The 25,286-nt window shown below is 37.9% G+C and overlaps 1 protein-coding gene across 1 annotated transcript in view; it reads left to right on the forward strand.

Moving 5' to 3' along the window:
• The window catches only part of LOC110585025 (UDP-glucuronosyltransferase 3A2-like), a 31,004-nt gene that overhangs the window by 5,295 nt on the left and 423 nt on the right, over window positions 1–25,286 (forward strand). The window contains exons 4-7 of the mRNA XM_044916680.1: window positions 13,235–13,343; window positions 15,777–16,308; window positions 22,172–22,403; window positions 23,882–24,101. Coding sequence (XP_044772615.1) covers window positions 13,235–13,343; window positions 15,777–16,308; window positions 22,172–22,403; window positions 23,882–24,101 — 1,093 coding nt within the window. The remainder of the gene's footprint in view (window positions 1–13,234; window positions 13,344–15,776; window positions 16,309–22,171; window positions 22,404–23,881; window positions 24,102–25,286) is intronic.

The following is a 25,286-nucleotide window of genomic DNA, read 5'->3' on the forward strand; positions in this document are numbered from 1 at the left end:
CCCCCAGATCTGAATTGCTCCCTCGGGGAGATGGCCAGACCACATCTGGGTTTCTCCTCCATGAGCTGTATCCTGGAGGTTTTCTCCAGCCATCCATGAATGTTGTGTGCTACCTGGGGTGCAATGTCTAAAAACCATTTTAACATGTATTTGGTCTGGTTTTATTTAGTTGTTTAAAGCAGGAATTTCAATATGGTCCTGTGGCCTTCTTGTGCCACAGACTGAAGTTCCTTATCTTCATTATTTAAATCTTCATATTTAAGTAATATTGGCATATAATAAACTGCATATATTTAAAATATACATGTTGATATATTTGGACATATACATATGCTGATATATATATATATATATATATATACATATATGTATATACACACACACACACACGTGTGTGTGTATACCTGTGAAACCATCAACATAATCAAGATAACAAATATATTTGTTCCTCCACCAGAAGATTTCTAATGTCCTTTTACAATCTCTCCTCCAGGCCCTCCCACCTTTCTATTCCCCACTGCCAGTCAATCCTTAATATGTCACCATGTGTTAGAGTGTATCACGTAGATTTTATATAAATGAGATCACAGTCATGTACCGTTATTTTGGTTTATTATGCTCAGCAAAAAATATATATGTTTGAATTTTTAAAATTTATTTTTCTTTTAAAGTTTTTATTCATTTGAGAGAGCGAGAGCTCATATATAAGAGAGAGAGAGCACAAGGTGGGGGAGGGACTGAGGAAGAGGGAGAGAGGGAAAAGTAGGCTCCCTGCTGAGCAGGGAGCCAGATGTGGGGCTCCATTCCAGGACCCTGGGATGATGGACCTGAGCCAAAGACAGATGTTTAACTGACTGAGCATTCCAGGGGTCCATCAGCAAAAAATATTTTGAGTTTCCTATATAGCGTGTATATGCATAGTTCATTCCCTTTTATTGCTGAATAGTTTTCTATGCATGAATTACCACAATGTGTCTATTTATTTGCTTGTTGATGGGCATTAGGATTGTCTCCTGTAAAAAAAAAAAAAAAAAAGGATTGTCTCCTGTTTTGAGCTATTACAAATAAACCTGCTCTGAAGAGTTGTGTACAAGCTTTTGTATGAATATGTACTATCTTTTCTCCAAATTAATTGGTAGGAGTACAGTGGCTGAACCATAGTTTCAGTATATGTTTAAGTTTTTAAGAAATGGCCACACACTTTCCCAGGAGGCTGTAACATTCTGCATTCTCACCAGAAGTGACTGCAAGTTCCATGCATACCACATCCTTGTCAATACTTGGTGTGGTTAGTCTTTTTACTTTTAGCCATTGTTGTGTGGGTATGTTTCATGGTGGTTTTTATATGCATTTCCTTTATTACTAATGATGCTACGCATTTTTTTATGTGCTTATTTGTCAACCATATATCTTTACAGATGAAGTGTTTCCCAAATTTTGCCCATTTTTAAATTGGGCCATTTTTTTCTTATTCTAGAGTCTTCAGAGTTCTTGACATATATTTTGGATATAAGTATTTTATCAGGTATAAATCTGCAAATATTTTTTCCCAGTCCATGACTTATCTTTTCACTCTTACCAGTGTCTTTTGAAGAGCACAATTTTTAATTTGTTGAAGTGTCATTTCATGCTTTTGCTACATGTATTAGTAAGAATATATGATTTTTTTTTTACTTATTTTGTCAAAATAATGAATGGCACTAATTGATTTTAAATGTTAAACTAAACTTGTATTGTGGGAACAATACCAATTGGTCAAGATGTATTTTCACTTTTATGTAATTTTAGACGTAGTTTGCTTAAATATTTTTTAAAAGATTTTTTTGAGAAAGAGCAAGAGTGAGAGATAATAAGTGGGGCAGGGTGGTGGCAGAGGGAGAGGGAGAGAGAAGAAGACTCCCCACTGAGAAGGAAGGCTGATGCAGGGCTGGATCCCAGGACCCTGAGATCATGACCTGAGCTGAAGGCAGACGCTTAACTGACTGAGCCATCCAGGAGCCCCTAGTTTGCTTAAATTTTGGTTTAAAATTTTATTTCTGTGTCCACATGGGCCATCATTATGTGATTTTCTTTTCTTTTCTTTTTTTTCTTTTCTGGCAATGTTAAACAGTGCAATACTTTCCTGATAGAATAATTAGGTAGTGTTCCTTTTTCAATTTTCCGGAAGAGTTTGGTTAGAATTAGTACTGTTTCTTCCTAAATTGTTTTAGCCGCTCCGAGAGACAGTCTCCACCCACCCCAAAGTTAGGTTTGGATGTTGAGGCTTATGGCCTTTTATACACACAAAGAGGTTATAAAATGGTTTATTAGGGGCACCTGGCTGGCTCATTCAACAGCTCGACTCTCCATCTGAGCTTTGTGGGTTCCAGCCCCACTTTGGGTGTAGAGATTACTTCAAAATAAAATCTTTAAAAAAAACCACAATGGTTTATTAATAATATAATCACACTTCACGGAGAGAGTAAAGCAAGTCTCAATCTGGTCCAAACATACACTGAGAGAGCAGGAAAAGGAGGATGCATTTGGGCTTTTATGGTGGTCAGTCTTGGGGCTGGAATGGTCGTTTCCCTTCATGTTTGACTGATGCCCAGAACGTTCTGTGTTTCATTTATTTCAGTTTGAACCTGTTCTAAGTAAGTCATTATGGCATTTTATGAGACCTGCTGCCTGAGGCTGGTGAGGGAGTTGAATGTTTCACTGAATGTCTTGTTTAAAAGACTAGTGTTTGCATGTAGAGAAGGCAATCAGTGCCTTGGTCATGATCAGTAATGTCTGAAAATCTGTAGAAGATAAGGAGTCTTGCTTGAGGCTGTGTATTGTGCCTTTGGTGTGTGGAGACACATGTGTAACCTTCATTAATATTTTGGATATCTATATGGCAAGAGATTCTGTGCTCTTTACCCAAATGAAACAAACTCTCCTCTTTTTTTTTTTTTTTAAAGATTTATTTATTTATTTGAGAGAGCGAGAATGAGAGAGAGTACATGAGAGGGGGGAGGGTCAGAGGGAGAAGCAGGCTCCCTGCCAAGCAGGGAGCCCGATGCGGGACTCGACCCCGGGACTCCAGGATCATGACCTGAGCCGAAGGCAGTTGCTTAACCAACTGAGCCACCCAGGCGCCCAACAAACTCTCCTCTTTACAGGTCTCTTTGGAATGTCTTTTTCTTCTTTAAGTGAACTTTGGTAGTTTCCGTCTTTCTAAGAATTTGTCCATATCATCCATTGTCTAATTGATTGCCATCTAAAGTTCATAGAATTCTCCTATAGTCCTTTTCATTTCGGTGTGGTCATTAGTGGTGTTCCTTCTTTCCTTTCTGGTCCTAATAATTTGTATCTTTCTTTTTTTTTTTTTTAAGATTTTTATTTATTTATTTAACAGAGAGAGAGAGAGCACAAGTAGGCAGAGCGGCATACAGAGGGAGAAGGAGAAGCAGGCTCTCCGCCGAGCAGGGATCCCGATGCAGGGCTCGATCCCAGGACCCTGGGATCATGACCCGAGCTGAAGGCAGCCGCTTAACCGACTGAGCCACTCAGGCGCCCCAATTTGTATCTTTCTTGTTTGTGAATTTTCTTGATCTGTTTCAAAGTTTCAAAGAACTGGCTCTGCTTTCATTGATTCCTGTTGGTTTTCTATTTCCAATTTTATTAGTTTCCCTCTAATCTTTGTTAATTCTACCTTCTGTTTTAGGTTTAGTGCACTTTCTTCCCCAGTGTCTTAAGGTGGCAGGATAGGTTATTGATTTGATAACTTCCTTTTTAATATAGGCATTGAAAGCTGTAAATTTCCTTTTTAACTCCTTCTGTTGGCACATCACATAAGCTTTGGTATGTTGTATACTCATTTTTATTTGTCTCTATGTATTTTATGATTTCCCTTGTGATTTCTTTTTGATACATGAGTTATTTAAAAGGATGTTGTTTAATTTCCATAATTTGTGAATTTTCCGGTTTTCTGTCTGTTGTTGATTTCTAAATTTATCCTGGTGTGGTCAGATAGCCTGTGATAAGTATGTTTTAACATCTATTGAGACTTATTTGTGGCTGAACAATGGACTCTGCTGAAAAATGTCCCATGCACCCTTGGAAGAATGTGTATGCTGTTGTTCGGTAGAGTGTTTTATATATGTCTGCTACATCTAGTGGATCAATGTGTGTAAGTCTTCTATTTCCTTAATGATCTTCTTTCTGGTTTTCTATCCATTATTGAGAGTGGATGTTGAAATTTCCAGTGATTACATGGAAGTGTCTGTTTCTCTCTCTATTCTGCCGCTTTTGCTTTAGCTATTTTGATGGTCTCTCATTAGGTGCATATGAATTTATAATAGTTACATCTTCTTGCCATATTGAGTCTTTATTAATATATAATGTCCTTTGTCTCTTGCAATCTTATTTGATTTAAAATCGATTATGTTTGGCATTTGCTCATCTACTTTTGCTTTCTTTTGCTTATTCCTTGCTTGGAATATCTTTTCCCATCATTTGCCTTTCTGTCTGTGTCATTGGATCTAAAGTGAGTCTCTTGTAGACAGTATATATAGTTGGATCATATTTTTCTTTGTGTGTCTGTTTGTGAGCTTCTTGTTTTTGTATTTATTTTTTTAATACATTTCGTTATTTTGGAATAATTGTAAATTTACAGAAAAGTTACAAAGATAGTACAGGAAGCTCCCATACACCCCACACCCTCTTTCCCCATTGTTAACCCATTTTATTTTTAATTTTTTAAAGTATTACTTTTTATTGAAGTACAGCTGATACACAATGTTACATTAGTTTCAGCTGTGAGACATAGTGATTTTCCAACGGTACATGTTATGATGTGCTCACCACAAGTGTAGCTTCCATCTGTCACCATACAAGGCTATTACAATTGGTTCTTGTATTTTTATCCATTGTGCCAATATCTGTCTTTTCACTGGAGAATTTAATCCATGTACATTTTTTTTTTTTTTTTTTAAAGATTTTATTTATTTATTTGAGAGAGAGAATGAGAGAGAGAGAGCAGATGAGAGGGGGGGAGGGTCAGAGGAAGAAGCAGACCCCCTGCTGAGCAAGGAGCCCGATATGGGACTCGATCCCAGGACTCCAGGATCATGACCTGAGCCGAAGGCAGTCGCTTAAACGACTGAGCTACCCAGGCGCCCTAATCCATGTACATTGAATGTAATTACTGATAAGGAGAAACTTAAGTGTGTCCTTTGCTATTTTTAAATGTCTTATAGCTTTTTGTCCCTTACTTTCTGTATTACTGTTTCTTTTATGCTTAGTTGATTCTTTGTTATGAAATGTTTAAGTTCCTTTGTCATTTTCTTTTGTGTATATTCTATAACTATTTTTTTATGTGTGTTACCATGGGGATTTAATTTAACATGATAAATATATGTCACTCACATTTTAATTTTTACCAGTTTAATAACATTCAAAAATTCTCTTCCTATAAGGTTTGGCTCATTCCAACCTTCTTGAATTGTTGATATCACAAAATTACATTTTTTTACATTGTATGCCCCCAATCATAAACTATCATTAATTTAAATGCATTAATATATTAAATTGCAGAGAAAACTTGATTGGAGTCACAGTTTATCTAAGACTTGTTTTTAAACGAATACTTGGCTTTTAAAAATGTACTAGTTTCAATAGAGCTACCATAAGATCCAGCAATTGCACTACCAGTATTTACCCCAAAGATACAAATGTAGGTATCTGAAAGGGTACGTGCACCCCGATGTTTATAGCAGCAATGTCCACAATAGCCAAACTGTGGAGAGAGCCAAGATGTCCATCGACAGATGAATGGATAAAGAAGATGTGGTATATATATACAATAGAATATTATGCAGCCATCAAAAGGAATGAGATCTTGCCATTTGCAATGACGTGGATGGAACTGGAGGGTGTTACGCTGAGCGAAATAAGTCAATCAGAGGAAGACATGTATCACATGATGTCACTGATATGAGGAATTCTTAATCTCAGGAAACAAACTGAGGGTTGCTGGAGTGGTGGGGGGTGGGAGGGATGGGGTGGCTGGGTGATAGATATTGGGGAGGGTATGTGCTATCGTGAGTGCTGTGAATTGTACAAGACTGTAAAATCACAGATCTGTACCTCTGAAACAAATAATGCAATATATGTTAAGAAAAAAAAAAAGAAGATAGCAGGAGGGGAAGAATGAAGGGGGGAAATCGGAGGGGGAGACGAACCCTGAGAGATGATGGACTCTGAAAAACAAACTGAGGGTTCTAGAGGGGAGGGGGGGTGGGAGGATGGGTTAGCCTGGTGATGGGTATTGAGGAGGGCACATTCTTCATGGAGCACTGGGTGTTATGCACAAACAATGAATCATGGAACACTTCATCTAAAACTAATGATGTAATGTATGGGGATTAACATAACAATAAAAAAATTTTTAAAAATGTACTAGTTTCATAAATCACGTAGAAACCACAAGTGCAGTTAGAAAGCATTGCTATTTTTTTTTTTTTTTTTAAAGATTTATCTATTCATTTGAGAGAGCGAGAATGAGAGAGAGTACATGAGAGGGGGGAGGGTCAGAGGGAGAAGCAGGCTCCTCGCTGAGCAGGGAGCCCGATGCGAGACTCGATCCCGGGACTCCAGGATCATGACCTGAGCCGAAGGCAGTTGCCTAACCAACTGAGCCACCCAGGCGCCCAGAAAGCATTGCTATTTTGATGAAGTCCCAATAGTTCATTTTTGCCTTTGCTTCCCTTGCCTTTGGCGATGTTTCTAGGAAGAAGTTGCTGTGGCTGAGGTCGAAGAGGTTGCTGCCTGTGTTCTCCTTTAGGATTTTGAGGGACTCCTGTCTCACATTTAGGTCTTTTAACCATTTTGAGTCTATTTTTGTATGTGGTGTAAGGAAATGGTCCAGTTTCATTCTTCTGCATGTAGCTGTCCAATTTTCCCAACATCATTTGTTGAAATGACTGTCTTTTTTCCATTGGACATTCTTTCCTGCTTTGTCAAAGATTAGTTGACCATAGAGTTGAGGGTCTATTTCTGGGATCTCTATTCTGTTCCATTGATCTATGTGTCTGTTTTTGTGCCAGTACCATACTGTCTTGATGATTACAGCTTTGTAATAGAGCTTGAAGTCTGGAATTGTGATGCCACCAGCTTTGCTTTCTTTTTCAACATTCCTCTGGCTATTCAGGGTCTTTTCTGGTTCCATACAAATTTTAGGACTATTTGTTCCATTTCTTTGAAAAAAGTTGATGGTATTTTGATAGGGATTGCATTAAATGTGTAGATTGCTCTAGGTAGCATAAAGAAACAGTCAACAAGACCAAAAGACAACCGACAGAATGGGAGAAGGTATTTGCAAATGACATATCAGATAAAGGGCTAGTATCCAAAATCTATAAAGAACTTATCAAACTCAACACCCAAAGAACAAATAATCCAATCAAGAAATGGGCAGAAGACATGAACAGACATTTTTCCAAAGAAGACATCCAAATGGCCAACAGACACATGAAAAAGTGCTCAACATCGCTAGGCATCAGGGAAATCCAAATCAAAACCTCAATGAGATACCACCTCACACCAGTCAGAATGGCTAAAATAACAAGTCAGGAAACAACAGATGTTGGCGGGGATGCGGAGAAAGGGGAACCCTCCTACACTGTTGGTGGGAATGCAAGCTGGTGCAACCGCTCTGGAAAACAATATGGAGGTTCCTCAAAAAGTTGAAAATAGAGCTACCATATGATCCAGCAATTGCACTACTGGGTATTTACCCCAAAGATACAAGTGTAGTGATCCGAAGGGGTATGTGCACCCTGATATTTATAGCAGCAATGTCCACAATAGCCAAACTATGGAAAGAGCCAAGGTGTCCATCAACAGATGAATGGATAAAGAAGATGTGGTGTATATATATACAATGGAATATTATGCAGCCATCAAAAGTAATGAGATCTTGCCATTTGCAATGATGTGGCTAGAACTGGAGGGTATTATGCTGAGCGAAATAAGTCAATCAGAGAAAGACGTGTATCATATGATGTCACTGATATGAGGAATTCTTAATCTCAGGAAACAAACTGAGGGTTGCTGGAGTGGTGGGGGTGGGAGGGATGGGGTGGCTGTGTGATAGACATTGGGGAGGGTATGTGCTATGGTGAGCATGGTGAATTGTGTAAGACTGTTGAATCACAAACCTGTACCTCTGAAACAAATAATACATTATATATTAAAAAAAGAGAAGATAGTAGGAAAGGTAAAATGAAGGGGGGGAATTGGAGGGGGAGATGAACAATGAGAGACTATGGACTCTGGGAAACAAACTGAGGGTTCTAGAGGGGAGGGGGGTGGGGGGATGGATTAGCCTGGTGATGGGTATTAAAGAGGGCACATATTGAATGGAGCATTGGGTGTTATATGCAAACATGAATCATGGAACACTATATCAAAAACTAAAGATGTAATGTATGGTGATTAACATAACATAATAAAATTAAAAAATAGGTTAAGCACTATAAAATAAAAAAATATTTACATTCAGAAAAAAAAAGAAAGCATTACTATTATACTAGCTTTATAATTTCATATGCATTTACCTCTATTAAAATCTTTATTTTTCGTGCTCGCTTCGGCAGCACATATACTAAAATCTTTATTTTTCCATACACCTTTGAGTTACTATCTGATATCCTTTCGTTTTTTCTGAAGAGCTCCTTTGAATATTTCTGTCAGTATAGGTCTAGTGGTAACGACCTACCTTAGCTTTTGTTTATCTGGGAATATCTTAATTTTGCCCTCACTTTTGAAATACAGTGTTGCCAGACATAAAATTTTTTGTTGCTCTTTTTTTTTCTTTTAGCATTTTGAATATATTAACCCACTGCCTCTGGCCTCCAAAATTTCTGATTAGAAATCTATTGATCATCTCATTGACAATCACTTGTATGTGATAAGTCACTTTTGTCTTAATGCTTTTAATATTCTCTCTTTATCTTTCTAAAGTTTGATTATAATGTGTGTGTTTGAGTTCATTTTCCTTGGAGTTTGTTGAGCTTCCTGGATGTTTATATTCATATCTTTCATTCAGTTTGGGAGGCTTTCATTCAGTCATTATTATGTAAAATATTCTATGTTTTTATTTCTGTCTTCTCCTTCTGAGCATCCACACTGCAAATGTTTTCCCTTAGGCTGTGTTCTCTTTTATTCAGTGTTTTAACTTTCTGTTCCTCACACTTGATAATTTCCATGGTCTTATCTTCAGGTTCACAGATTATTTCTTCTGCTTGCTCAAATCTGCCTTGGAATCCCTCTAGTGAAATTTTCATTTCATTTATTGCATTTTTCAGTTTTAAATTTTATTTTTGGCTTCTTCTGGATTTTCTGTGCCTTTATTGACATTTCTATTTTGCATACACTTTTTCCTTGACCTTCTCTACATCTTCCTTTAGTTCTCTGAGAATCTTTATGGCAGTTATTTTAAAGTCATCATCTAGTATATCTGCCATCAGGTCTTTCTTAGGGACAGTTTGTTGATTTATTATTTTCCTCTGAATAGGCCTCAGTTTCCTGTTGTTTGGTGCATCTTGAGTTGTTTTTTTTTTTTTTTTAAGATTTTATTTATTTATTTGACAGAGAGAGGGACAGCGAGAGCAGGAACACAAGCAGGGGGAGTGGGAGAGGGAGAAGCAGGCTTCCCGCTGAGCAGGGAGCCCGATGTGGGACTCGATCCCAGGACCCTGGGATCATGACCTGAGCCGAAGGCAGACGCTTAACGACTGAGCCACCCAGGCGCCCAATGCCTTGAGTTTTTTGTTGAACACTAACCATTTGAATTTAACAATGTGTTAAATCTAGAGATGAAACTCTCCTCCTTTCTCCAGGGTTTGCAGATCTTTTAAAATTAATTTTGTTTCTTGTTTTTATTTTGTGATTGTTTTAAGCTGCCTTTGGGTGAGGATCAATGTGAGGTATAAATTTTGGTCTCTTAGGTCTTTTCTGAACCTTTTCCTGGACATCAGTGGACACTTTCTAAATTCATCATATATGTAGTTTTTGTCCAATGTCCTAGCCCTTAATGTTTGTCTCCCATAATAGGAAAAACAGAAAAATCAGGGAGAAAAAAAGGACATCAGTCTTTTAAGACCCTTGGAAGTCCATTCAGCCAGAACGGAATGTGCTTAAAAAAAAAAAAGAGCATGATGCCAAAACATTGCTGCCTACTCTTTGTCTGCATCTCTGTGATCAGAAGCAGCAATCCACAGTCAGAGCACAGATATCTGAGATTTGGAGGTCCTTTTCAACCCATTCTGGCTCCTGAAACCTATGGGCAAGCTGCTTTACAAACACATGTTCAGCTGCCTGCCATGAAATGTATGCGGAAGATGGGTAGCTGGTACTGTGATAGAGCTGAAATAACTGAAATTAACTAAACTTATCTGCACTTTACACTTAAGGCCTTCCCTGGAAGTTGACTGCAAGGTTCCAAAATAGATGTTTTAGACAGATTCTGCCAGTCAATTGTTATCTAGGTGGGGAGACAGATTCCTGGTGCTCTACCATCTTCTCAGAATCTTCACTACTACCTTTTGACTTATCTTTTGCTTTCAGAATATATATATATATATGTAGTTAAATATGTGTGTGTATATATAAAAGAAAACTTTCACCAGTTTCTGTTTAAATGTGTGTCCAGGAAAGCTCCTTATACTCTCATGCTGGAAGTGGAACCCCAATAGTTGTTTCTTGATGGTGTCAGGGATGGAAAGACCTTCAACCAACAAATAATTCTTCCCAGGAATTCAACTGAGGTGCCATGGCTTGTGCTTTGTGTAGGGCAGCAACACATCCCTCTTGTGAGCTCCTGTGTGAATGTTTGTGTCCTGAATGAGTGTGCTCAATGAATGTCTGCAAAAGAAGGTTGTCCTCAATGCAGTGTCATATGTGTGTTTCTGGAGAAAGTCGAAGGTGGTTAAGGTCTTGCCGGCAAAGCTTGTGAGCAAGGCTGTTGAGGTAGTCCATGAGAAGCCAGTTACAAGTGATTTGTATCCTGCCAAGACAAAGGTGAAGAGAAACTGCAGCTGAGAGCTTGTTGAAATAAGAATTGAACAGAACATATTACCAAATCTATGCATGTAAAGTATCTATTAGTACTTAGATATAGTCAGCAATTTCAGTAACATTGGAAATGGGGGGGGGGTGCTTAATATGATGTGTCATGGCACAATAACGTTATAGAAATCCACTGCAAGGCATCATTACTTCTTTCCTGGTTTAAGAATAGTCTAACCTAGGCCATTAAGTGGAAAGCCAGTGGAGATAATCACTCCTTTGCTTAATAGATTGTTTAAAATGGGATTTAATCCTTAAAGTCACTGTTTATGGGTTGTATTAACAGTTTTAATATGTTGGGCAGATTCAAAGGGTCCCTTTCTGTCAAGCTGATTGTAAATGCCAAAACTTTAATTTTATTTTAATTTTTGACTTGTTACATATCAAGAGCAATCATAGCCACTAGGAAATAATGTAAAAAAAATGGCTGTTATGACTATGGGATATCTATTTCAGTAGTTAAGATAGGGCATGTAAATTTGTCCTCTATGTAACATTTTTGACTCCTAAGAGTACCGAAATTTTCTGGATATATTTAGTGGGCTCTTCTCATCCTGTTATTTTTGCCCCAGTATTGATTAAGACCATTAATCTTTGTCAGTGGCTCATCTCATCTGATGTTAAAAGTATTTAGAAGCTCTGATTTAAAGGCACAAAAACCAATCTGTGCCTTTCTTCTGTTACAAAGTTTTTCTTTAAAGTAATGTTACATTCCACATGTATCAAAACTGAGAACTCTGTTTTAATTTCTTTCCTGACTCTCCCACCCTGCCTTGCCCTTCTCTTTCCTCTTTCTTTGGGTTATTATTAGAGGTATTTGGGGGATGGTGTCCATTTTAACCTGCTCATATTTTTAAGTTTCTTCTTCAGAATGTCCCAATTAGTATCATCAAGGCTAGGGGCCTCCCTAGTGGTGATTTTGAGAGACATGAAATTAACCTGAGTTTGAATGAACCCCTTGAACTCTATGGGCATGTCATCAGTGTTTTTCCCCATTCCTCTTTTAAGCAAGGTTTTCTTTTAGCTACAGGGATATAATCAGCAGCAGCAGTAAAGGCATTTTCTAGGGTTGCATGCGCCTTCTACTTTTACAGGTGTGAATCTCATCATATGACACAGTGACTACTCTTCTTCCACCATTCTGTGGGCTTGTAAACTGGTATCAGTCTTACCCAGAGCACTGTTTATAATGGGGGCGGTCCTTGAGACACACAACCATTGGTCACAGGGTTCTACCTAGTTTACTGTCAATCATGGCTCATGCTGGGATCCAGAGGCACAATCCAGGCTGACACAGAAAATAGGTTTGTGTGAGACACGTGACCAGGGCCACTGAAAGGCTAAACCCACACTTCTGTCTCTAAATGCCAATTATGGAAGCTTCTGAGTAGGGTGGAGGTGAGGATTCCCCTACTTGGGTCTGGCTTGCTTGGCTTGAAACTCTTGCTCACAAAAAGGATGGCATGTTGAGGCTTTCTTCTGTGTTTGCCAAGGTATGTCACAGAAGGTTAAGGGGGAGATGGAGCTTGCTAAGCTGTCATCAGTCCAACCTCAAAAATGGTGTCAGACTCTATTACACATGAGTTATTGGGGAAATGCCGAGGATTTTAAGTAGGGCTGCAGAGGACTACTATTTTTAACTTAGCTTTTGGCATATTTTTGGCAGAATGAAAAACCTTTGCATGTATCACTTTTAATTTTAATGAAAATGATTTCTTTTTCTAAATGAGAAATGACTGGGGAGCTGGCATAAACTAAGATCTGTATTTAAATACAAAGTATATCATTCGCTATATGTGCACTCTTGACAAATTATCTGGCACTCCTTTCTCACCTATAAAATAGTGAATAATTATACCTGTAAGTGTAAATTTTAAGTAGAAACCCCCAGTGCTTTAAAATGAATAAAAGTGACTATGTCATTATATGGTTCTCAGTAAAGTTCAGCAGGTTGCCTGATTGAAGAAATGAGAAAGCAGAAAAACCAAACCAAACCAAAGTTCAAAAAGCAAACATTTGAATATATATACAATCCTTGGAATAAAGAAACCATGATATCATCATGCCAATGTTAATTTGGGTTGTATGGTATAATTAAACATTTCCTTACTGGTGTTTTATTTTTTATTTTTATTTTTAGAAAAGAATGAAATTTCATACAAAGTTATCAGTTGGCTTCCACCTGAAGATCATAGAAAAGATTTTAATAACACTTTTGATTTCTTTGTGACAGAAGCTTTGCATGGCAGGTAATTTCTTTTATTCTCTGAATGAAAGACTTACCACTTTAGTGATAGGGATGAATAGTTGCATGCTTGGTGTGAGTTTAAGAGAAATGGATGGATGGATGGATGAGTGGATGGATGGGGAGATCAATGATATTGGCAGTGGATGGATGGAGTAGAGTTTTGCACTACCAATCATTTAGTCTGTGTATCCTGTGGCTCTTCCCCTGAAAGCATGAATGTATTTCTGTATAGTGAGGGAGACTGTTCCTCTGGATCTTCCTTGCAACATTCCATCTACAGTGTTTGCCTATATATTCTCCATAACACAGAAGTTGGGATAGACAACTTAATTTCTCATTGTTGGTACGCAATGAACCACCAGGTTATACTTCTTTTTCCTACCTTTTCCTCACATAAATTCAAGAATAGAAAGATGCTTATGAATATTGTTATTTAATGCCTTGAACCACTGTCTTTTAAACTCATTTAAAAAAACCAAGTATCTTGGTGATATACAATCAGTGAGTAACCTGAGGGATTTTGTCATTATCTGAGATGTATAGAAAGTTCTTCATCTTTGACATTAGAAGGTAAAGACCCAAATTTATCCCTTGTTTGGTTAATACACAGGCCTAATGTCCATCCCCCCCTCTTTCCCTAGAAATTCTATTAGCAGGGTGCCTGGTTGGCTCAGTTGGGTAAGCATCTGACTTTGGCTCAGGTCATGATCTCAGGGTCCTGGGATTGAGCCTACCACCAAGCCCCTGTTGAGCTCCATGCTCAGCGGGCAGTCTGCCATGTCTCTGCCTCTTCCCCCACTTGTTCGCGCACTCTCTCTCTCAAATAAATAAATAAAATCTTAAAAAAATAAAGAAATTCTATTTGCTACTAGGTGGTCCTAAAATCTGGCTTTTTTCATAAAGCCCAATTCCTTAGTCAAACTAGAAGACCAAATTCTCCCCTCTATAAGAGATCTGATCTAAAAGTACTCACTTGAAACGTCTATTTTATCTTGTATTGTTACTCATATATGTTTGAATTATATGTCTCATCTCTTCTCCCTCAGATTTATTGTGTCAAAGACTGTTTTTTTTGTTTGTTTGTTCAGTTTTTGTTTTTAAGTAGGCTGCATGCCCAGCATGGACCCCAACAAGGGTCTTGAACTCCCAACCCTGAGATCAAGATTTGAGCTGAGATCAGGAGTCAGATGCTTAACCAACTGAGTCACCAAGGTGCCCCTTGAAGACTGGTTTCACACACATGTTAAATATGGTGCAATATACTGAACAAAGTGCTTTCCTGTATTTTTTCAATTTATTATCTTAATTTCAATATGATTCATGCTCTACTTTAGAGGAATTTGTACTTCATATCCTGAATTTGTCAATAATATTTAGCAATCATTCTTTATGAAAATCTTTTAAAATATTATAGAGGATAATTTTAGTTAATTATCTGTTTTCACTTGTAGTTGATTCTATAGCATGTGTAGGCATCTTCATATTGTTAATGAGCTCTCACCTGTGGGTCTTCTTTCAGTGGGCTGATAAGGTGGAATGTTGTACAGGTTATAGGTTTGCCAGGTCATTGATTCTCTCAGTCCTTCATTCAAGTAGGAGGCCCATGGGTCTCCAAAGCATCTGACCTGTAATCTCTGGTCAGGAATATTCTCATCTGTTGCCCATGTGCTGTATGAAAAAGATCATTTTTCTTGCAGGCATTGATGGGAAATCATTGAGAGAATAGTTCCTGGAATAGTGCCATAGGCAAGAGTCTTAATAGATATTGGTAAAATTTTAGCATGAACTTTTGGAATAAGCATGAATACTCCATCTGGAATGATGTGGAAAGGTAGTAGTTAGCTTCAAATAGGCTTTTATTTTTGTTTGTTTTAAATGTTAATCTTTTCAGGTAGGAAGATGTAAATCTCATGTTCAGCTTAGAAGTTGGATTCTAATATTACCATTAGAAAGTTCGTTGTGTGAGGCAATCTGTCAAATTTAGGATCTACCCAGTTTCAAATAAAAGGGCTGCATCATGAATATTGATGCCTTGAAGTTACTTTCACAGTTTGGTTAGGAAACAGGACAGTCACTCAGAAAAGGTCAGTATACAAATGAAAGTTAAACAGAACATCACAGAATGTATCAACTAGACATGGGACTTTGAGATCTACTAGTGACAGAGAATGTTTTCAATGCAGAAGGACCTAAATTAGCTTTGCTAGTGCAGGCATATAGATTGGTCAGAGAAAGGGGAGGGGAGGAAGTGAGAACATTTTAAGAAGCAGAAACACCCAGAGCAGAGTATTCCTTGAACACTGGTAAAATAGGTGGGCTGCTGCCAGATATGGTCTTACTTACCTGGGCTATTTTCTTTGAGCCAAAGATTCTCCTAAGTATTGTGAAATTAACACCTTCAATGAATATTTGTCATTACTTTTGTTTTAAACAGAGGAGCATTTGACAACTTTGTAAAGTTAATGGGACAACTGGGGATTCGATGCAGTGATTTGCTAAGGAGAAGTGATATCATGGATTTCTTAAAAAATGAGAACTTTGACCTGGTATTTGTTGAAGCATTTGACTTCTGTTCTTTCCTGGTTGCTGAGAAGCTTGGGAAGCCATTTGTGTCGATTCTGCCCACCCAGTTTGGCAGTGTGGACCATGGGCTACCAATTCCTGTGTCTTATATTCCAGTATACCGTTCCTGGCTAACCGACCACATGGACTTCTGGGGCAGAGTGAAGAATTTTCTGATGCTCTTTGATTTCTCCATAAAGCAATGGCAAATCCAGTCTACGTTTGACAACACCATCAAGGAACATTTCCCAGAAGGCTCTAGGCCAGTTTTGTCTCATCTCCTAAAGAAAGCAGAGCTGTGGTTTGTTAACTCTGACTTTGCCCTTGAATTTGCTCGGCCCCTGCTTCCCAACACTGTGTATGTTGGAGGCTTAATGGCCAGAGCTGTTAAACAAGTGCCACAAGTAAGTAAAACCTTAGGTCTCAGTATGGACTTCATGCAGAGCTCTTCAGTGCAGAATTGGTGGTTCCCTTGCCCGAGGGAACAGGGAGTGAAATATGGTGAGACAGGCAAAAAAAATGAGAATATACATTTTTATTATTTTATTTTATTTATTTTTAATTTTCTAATCGACTTTACTGTATTATATTTTAACTTTTATTTTATGTGGTAAAAAACACTTAATATTAGACTTAGCTCCTTATCAAATTTTTAATAGTACAATATATAATTACTGACTTAGGTACCATGTTGTGCCTCAGATCTCGAGATCTTATTTATCTCATTTACCTGTAACTCTTCCTCCATGGAATAATAGCTACCTTTTCCCCTCATTGCTCCCCCTCTCCCAACCTTGGAAACCAACTTCCACTTTTGATGCTAAGAATTTGACTATTTTAGATGTTTCAGATAAATTAATTCATGCAGTATTTGCCTTTCTGGTTTATGTCACTTAGCATAATGTCTTCAAGTTTCATCCATGTTTTCCCATATTGCAAAATTTCCTTCTTTTTAAAGTATTCCATTATACATATATATTTTATACACAATTTAACCATTCATCTTTTGGATGGATATTTTGGTTATTACCACATCTTGGGTATTGTGAATAGTGTGTCAATAAATATGGGAATTCAGATATCTCTTTGAGATCCTGATTTCCATTCACCTGGGTACAGAAAGAGAAATCAGATTGCTCCATTATATGGTGGTTCTATTTTTAATTTTGGGGGGGGGAATTTCCATACTGTTTTCCATAATGCCTTCACCATTTTTTATTCCCAATGATAGTAGTTAAGAGTTGCTCTTTCTACATATCCTCAACAGTTGTCTTTTGTTTTTTAGTAATAACCATACTAATAGATATGAATTGACATCTCATTGTGGAATTGATTTGCATTTCCCTGATGACTAGTGTTGCTGAGCATTTTTTCATATATTTGTTTGCCATTTGCATGTTGTCTTTGGATGACTGTCTATTCCAGTCCTTAGCCTATTTTTAATGAGGTTATAAGATCTTTCTTTCTTCTCTTTCTTCTTTCTTTCTTTCTTTCTTTCTTTCTTTCTTTCTTTCTTTCTTTCTTTCTTTCTTTCTTTCTTTCTTCTTTCTGCTATTGAGCTGTAGGTCTTTTCTATACATTTTGGAGATTAATCTCTTATCAGGAATACAGTTTGCAGATATTTTCCATTCTGTAGGTTGTCTGTTACTCTGTTGATTGTTTCTTTTGCTGTGCAGAAGCTTTTCAGAAGCTTTTTAGTTTAATGTAGTCTCAATTGGTTTCTTTGTTATTATTGTTTGTTTCAATGTTTGTTAGTTTTGAGTTAGATATTTCATTTTCTTGTGCATTGTGCAATATCATTGAAATCATTGCCAAGGCCAATATCATGAAATTTTCTCCCCCTATTTTCTTCGAAGAGTTTTGTAGTTTTAGGTCTTATGCTTAAATCTTTAATCGATTTTGAGTTGAGTTTTTGCATGGTATAAGTTGAGGATCGAACTTTATATTTGTTCATGTGGATATCCACATGCTGGGGGTAGGGATTCTGGTGAGAAGGTGTTTTCATAATTATTTGCTTGCCTTGGTGAGACTGGTTACACATTTGCCTGGGGTGCAGTCCGTCTTTAGTTCTTTTCTCTTTCTTTCTTTTTTAATGTTTCTTTTAGGGAGTGAGAGCATGGAGCCTCTTATTTTGATGTCACACTCTACTATTTTAAATTTTAAAAAATAGATTTACATTGATCTTATAATTATCAAAAGACAGCAAAGCTGATATTAAGTGGTCTCCTGGGATGGTAGGTCTTATGGTGTGGTGTTGGATGGAGTCAAATAGAGCCAGATTGAATAATAGAATAAAGGCTTTGAGCTAGGGACAACCAAACAATGCAGAAGAAGAAGAAGAAATTAATGTTTTTGAAGAATTGACAAAAATATATTAATGCTCGCTTTTAGGGTATTAAATCAGAGAGTTCTTAAGAATCATCTATGGGTGGCTATATACTAATTAATACCACACAAAATAGCCTTATGTCATAACTTCTGCAGGAGATAAAAGATATTTTATAAATGGTTTAACATAAAATCAATGTAATACATTATTAGAATGAATGGGAGAAAAAACCGCATCTTGTCAAGAAATGCAGAAAAGTTATTTGACAAAACTAACACACATTCATGACAAAAATGCTCACAAAACTAGGAGTACAAAGGTGTTTCTTGAACATGATAAAGAGTATATGGAACACTCCCAGCTAAGATCATACTCATTATGATAGACTGCAATTGTGCTGCTTAAGATCAATAGTCTAAGATGCCCACTTATATCACTGCTATTCAAATATGCCCTTGTTAGAGCAAGTAGGCAAGAAAAAGAAAGAAAAGACATTCAAATTGGAATGGACAATGTAGAAATAGTTTGATTTTCATATGACATAAATCTCTATGTAGAAAATACCAAAATTCATACACCAAAAAGAAACTATTAGTTTTAATAAACAAACCCAGCAAAGTTGCAGGGGAAAATATCAGTATGCAAATATGATTTGTGTTTCCATACAGCAACCATGAACAATTTGTAAATGAAATTAAGAAAACTATTTACAACAGGATCCAATTAAACTGAGGAGTTGAAAGACATGTACACTGGACACTACAAATTTGCTGAAAGAAATTCAGGAAGACCTAAATAAATAGAAAGATCTTGTTAAGAGAGCACTACTACTCAAAGTGATCTACAGAATTGATCTAATCCTTATCAACAGTTCAATGACCTCTTCTTTTATAGAAACGAAAAATTCATATGGAAATGTAAGAGACCCTGAATAACCAAAACAATATGAAAAAGAACACAGTTGGATGACTCATACATCTGTGACCAATTCATTTTTGACAAGGGTGCCAAAACCATTCAATGAAGGAAAGAATAGTCTCTTCAGCAAATGGTGATGATCCCACTGGATTTTCACATGAAAGAGAACGTATTTTGAGCCTTCCTCATACCAGGTACCAAAATTAACTCAAAATACATCAATGACATAATTAAAGAGTTAAAAGCCATAAAATATTTAGAAGAAAAGAAAGGGATAAATCTGCATGGACTTATTTGGCAATGAATTTGTAGATATGACATTGAGAAGATGAGTAACAAAGGAAAAAATAGACAAATTGGACTTCATTAGGATTAAAAACCTTTATATCAAAGGACATTATATAGAAAATGAGAGGACAACCTATCAGATGCAAGGCAAGTATGTCCCCTCACTGCCACCTTTTAGCCTCATACTGGATGTCCTAACAAAAGTAATGAGACAAAAAAACAGAATAAAAGGCATATAGATTAGGAAGAAAGCAATAAAACTATTTTGTTTGCAGATGACATGATGGTCCATTCTGAAAATCTGAAAAAGCCAAAAAATAAAAAATAAAAATTCCTGGAATAGAAAGCAATCATTGCAATGTCACAGGATATAAGTTTAATGTATAAAATCAATACTTTTCTTATATATTAGCAATGCATGGGGGAATGTGAAATTAAAAGCACATGTAAAAACCATTTACATTAGCGCCACCAAAAATGTGATCTTGGGAATAAATCCACAAAATATGTAAAGATTTATATGAGGAAAACTACAAAATTCTAATGAAGGAAATCAAAGAACTAAATAAGTGGAGAGAAAGTCCATGTTCATGGATAGGAAGAGTCAATAGTGTCAAGAATTTGTTCTCTCCAAATTGATCTATACCTTCAATGCAAGCACAATCAAAATCTCAGCAAATTATTTTGCAGATATTAATGAACTGATCCTAAAATTTGCATGGAGAAGCAAAAATCCTGAAGAACAAACACAATATTGAAAATGAAGAACAAAGTTGGAGGACTGACATTTTCAACTTCATGACTTACTATAAAGCTACAGTAATCAAGACATTATGATATTGGCAAAAGATTAGACAAATGGTAAATGTAACACAATAGAGAACCCCAAAAGAGATGCACACAGATTTCGTGAACTGCTGTTTCACATAGGAGTAAAGACAATAGTACAGAGAAAACATAGACTTTCAAAAAAGTGGTGCTGGAATAATGGATATGTGCACACACACAGAGAATAAATTAAACTCATACCCTTCACCCTTCAAGAAAATTAGCTCAAAATGGATCACAAGCTTAAATATAAAATGCAAAAGTATAAAAATTTTCTCTGATATGATATCAGAGAAAATCTGGATGAACTATGGTTTGATGAAAACTTTTACTTATTTTTTTAGTTATTTTTTTACATTGGAGACGAATTCAGTTCTATTTATCTAAAAAAGCATTTATTTCACCTTCACTATTGGCAGAAGGAGGAGGTGTACTTAGGGAGTCCCTTTGATATTTTTTCTTTTTTTTTTATTATGTTATGTTAGTCCCCATACAGTACTTCATTAGTTTTTGATGTAGTGTTTCATGATGATGAAAACTTTTTTTTTTTTTTAAAGATTTTATTTATTTATTTGAGACAGAGAGAATGAGATACAGAGAGCATGAGAGGGAGGAGGGTCAGAGGGAGAAGCAGACTCCCCGCCGAGCAGGGAGCCCGATGCGGGACTCGATCCAGGGACTCCAGGATCATGACCTGAGCCGAAGGCAGTCGCTTAACCAACTGAGCCACCCAGGCGCCCGATGATGAAAACTTTTTAAATGAAAAACCTAAGTCATGTTCTATGAAAGAAGGAGTTGATAAGTGTGCTAAATTGAAAATTTCTGTTGTGAAAATTTCTCTTCTGACTGGGTGGCTCAGTCAGTTAAACTTCTTCCTTTGGCTCAGGTCATGATCTCAGGGTCGTGGGATGGAGCTCAGCATCGGGTTCCCTGCTAGCTGGAGCATGCTTCTCCCTCTGCACCTCCCCGCTGCTCGTGTTCTGTCTCTCTCAAATAAATAGATAAAAATCTTAAAAAAAAAAATTCCGTTCTGGGCAGGCACTGTCAAGACAATAAAAATAGGAGCCACAGAACAAGAGCAAATATTTGGAACAATCCTATCTGTTCAAGACTGTTATTCAAAATATGCAAACACTTTATACACACAAATATACATAGTATACAGAGAACTCTTAAAATTTAACAATAAGAAAACCAATAAATTAAATGGGGCAAAAACCTTCCCAGATCCCTCAACAAAGACCTACAGATGGTTAATAAGCATATGAAGAAGACACACCACAGAGACATTTCCCCAGCATCTACCTCAGCCTCCAGAAGGCGTGCTGCCTCCTACTGGACCAGGACAGCAACTGGCACTCTCTCAGGCACTAGCACCTCTGGTCTGGCATTGGAATCCTCCTAAATGACCATATCTCCCCTCACCTAGAACGAGGGATGAGGATGACCTTGGTACTGAGACCATGTTTTCAATGAAGAAAGAAATTCCCACCACCTCCGCTTTCCTCTTCTATAAAACATTGTTACACACACAAGTCCTGGATTTAGATGTTGGTGCTACAGTGTGCTTTGAGTGCCTCAAAGGCAATGTGGGTTATTGTGGTAGTGACTGGACACCTACAGCTGTCTTCACATTCATCTGTGATTATTGAAAGTGTTTATATGGTAGGATGTGTCCTGAGGTCTCAGAGAAATGACTTCAAGGCCACCAGACACAATGGATATGAGCACAGTGCAGAGGGCACTGAGCTGTCCCAGGGGCGATTGAGAACCTCTTCAAGACAGTGAGCTCTAGGCCACTGACAGGAGGGTGTATTCAGTAAATAGCTGACTTTCATTTCAAGGCTGTCTAGGCTTTCATGAGCAACTGTGTTCACCTGCTTTCCTTTGTTACCTCTCTCCAGGAATTTGAGAATTTCATTGCCAAGTTTGGAGACTCTGGTTTTGTCCTTGTGGCCCTGGGCTCCATGGTGAGCATCTGTCAGTCCCAAGAAGTTCTCAGGGAGATGAACAGTGCCTTTGCTCATCTGTCTCAAGGGGTGATATGGAAGTGTAATCCTTCTCATTGGCCCAAAGATGTCAAATTGGCAGCAAATGTGAAAATTGTGGACTGGCTTCCTCAGAATGACCTCTTGGGTAAGGACTGTTCAGGTCTACTTCTCTCTTTCCATTTATTATCTTTAGGTTTACACTGGACAACCCCACGAGCATGAGAAAGGGCAGCTGGTAGGTAAAGGTAATCTTTAGAGGACAGGAATGGAGCAGCCAGCTGGAGTTCTTGGGAAATCAGACTGTTTCCCAAATGGATAAAACCGCCATGTTTTCTTCTTTCTTTCTATTGCAGTCCTGATACCTGCTTCTAGAAGTGATTGTCATCAGGCTCTTTTGACCATACCATATTTGGCACTCAACAAGGTTACCCAAACTTAGTTAAAGACAGTTTATGGATTCTGCGATCACATACCAAGGGACATGTTGCCACTGTTTTCCCTTAACTCTTGAGCATCTATTAGGCCCCATGCCACTATAGAAACACCCTCACACATATTGGTTCATTCTCCTTTGCCCCAAAAGGTGTACTCATACTTTCACAAAGTTTTGCTGACAGTGTCTGAAGGGTGTGCCCAAACATCTGAGTGTCAAGCTGAGTAAGCGCTCAGCCTTAGCTCGTTATTTTGTCCATCACATTCTCTGGTAAAAGAGAGCTCCTCACACCCCTTTGTCCTTGCGCAACATTTTGGAGTCCCTCAGTGCCACAACCACTGACTATATCAGACATTCATCCCCAAGATTATGGCTCACAAACATATTGGGAACTTAAGATAGAGGGTTCTGCACATTTATTCACAAGACATGGTATAGGGAAAAGGATTCTGACTTTCAAAGAAACACAAATAGATTCTGATGCACATCCCTATTGAGAGGCAGTTTTGAGATGAACTCTTCATTATTAGCACTTGTTTTAGTTTTCTCTAAATAAGAGTAGGATGAGCACATAGGAACTGGAAATACTGAGATGGGTGATCCATCATTGCCTACTTTAGAGGATTTCTTGTGAAATTGAGTAGAAATGACATACAGTGTAAGTTTGATGAATGCCACATGAGATGTGACATCAGTAAAAGTGTTAGCCTTCAGATAAGAGGGAAATGAATGGGCAGTGAAAGGGAGAGCATGAAACCTACAGAATGAGAGATAGAGAAAGAGATAGTAAATCATACAAACAGAAAGAGAGTGACACTGGGAGAAAGTAACAGTGAGATAACAGACATAAGAGGAGCAAAGGGAGAGACAGAGTGGATAGATAAGGATGGATGGAGGGATGGATGGATGGATGGAAGAAAATGCTGTGCTTAGTACTGTTCTCAGCAGCTGTCCCTGGGTTCTGAGTCTTAGATGGATTGATTTAGAGGAATCTCTGTATGGAGACAAGACCAGAATTTTGTATTTGGGGAAATATGTGCCCTTGAGTGTGCCCTAAGCTAATTCAGCAAATTCTTTTTCTTCAACATACTTTAAGATCCCTTTGTATTTTTTTCTGCCCTTGATACTTTCAAAGATGTTCTGAAAATTTTCACCTTGAAATATTCGGCTCTGTTCCTGATTTGCAATAGCTCACCCACGGATCCGTCTCTTTGTCACTCATGGTGGATTGAATAGCATAATGGAGGCCATCCAACATGGTGTACCCATGGTAGGGATTCCTGTCCTTGGAGAACAGACTGAAAACCTGGTCCGAGTAGAAGCCAAAAAGTTTGGTGTCTCTATCCAGTTAAAGAAGGTTAAGGCAAAGACATTAGCTCTGAAGATGAAGGAAGTCATAGAAGACAAGAGGTATGGAGCTCTCTGGGCTTGTGCTCACTTAGGCTGAATGAAGACATCCAACACAAAGGGCACTGTGTGTCACTTTTTTGCAATAAAAGCTGAAACTTCCAAGATGTGGAATAGTATGTGTGTGATGCTAACAGCTGACTTGTTTACTCTGAGAGCAAGACTAGGCACTTCAGATTAGATGTTGAGAACAATTTCTCCCTAAGGGTTGTGAGGACTCTGACCTACTTACATAGGGTCTGTGACAGGTCTTATATTTTGGGACTACTGATAGTAGAATGACACTGAGCAGGAGGTCACCTTCCTGTCCCCCAATATGCCGCAGTGTTTCCTGCCTCAGACGGTTTATCAGTGCTGCTTCCTAAGATATCCTTCCCTTCTCTTCACAGACTTAGCTCCTTCATACAGTTGGACTCATCTCCAATATCCTCCCCTCAGAGAGGCAGGAGGTCTTTGTGTGACAGTTTTAAATGTGTTCCCCTCTCCCACCCTCTTCAATCATAATTCATTTTTCCTTCTTAACACTTCTCAGGATCATTAACTACCCCATTTCTTTCTTTTTAAATTTATTGTTTGTCCCCCAGAAAGTAGAGAGTCAGCTCCCTTGGACAGCCCAGTGTGTCTCTTGTTTTCCCCTGTGTTCTCAGGGACTAGTACAGGGCCTGCCACAAAAGTAAGTTGAGGGCGCCTGGGTGGCTCAGATGGTTAAGCGTCTGCCTTCGGCTCAGGTCATGATCTCAGGGTCCTGGGATCGAGTCCCGCATCGGGCTCCCTGCTCCTTGGGAGCCTGCTTCTCCCTCTGCCTCTCTCTCTTTTTCATGAATAAATAAATAAAATCTTTAAAAAAAAAAGTAAGTTGAGATGAATTTCTGTTAAGTGAGTCAGTAAAAGGGCCCATGTTCTCTTATGTAAATTGCCATCCAGCACAATGATGAGATAATCATGATGGACTGAATATCTTATTAGGGTCTCAAGGACATTTACCTTGAATTGGATGTATGTTACATCACATATATTCCTATACACTTTTTCCTTTATTGTACCATAAGTGTCCTTGGGTAAAGACTTGTCCTTACAGCTTAGTCACCTTTTTATAATTTAACACTTTTAGCCCTAGGCATGGATCTTTGCATGGAAAGACCAGTTAGAACTTTTCAATGGGACCCAGCTAGTCTGTGACAAGGCCAA

The sequence above is a fragment of the Neomonachus schauinslandi genome, chromosome 7 (assembly GCF_002201575.2).
Source record: "Neomonachus schauinslandi chromosome 7, ASM220157v2, whole genome shotgun sequence".
Lineage (NCBI taxonomy): Eukaryota > Metazoa > Chordata > Mammalia > Carnivora > Phocidae > Neomonachus > Neomonachus schauinslandi.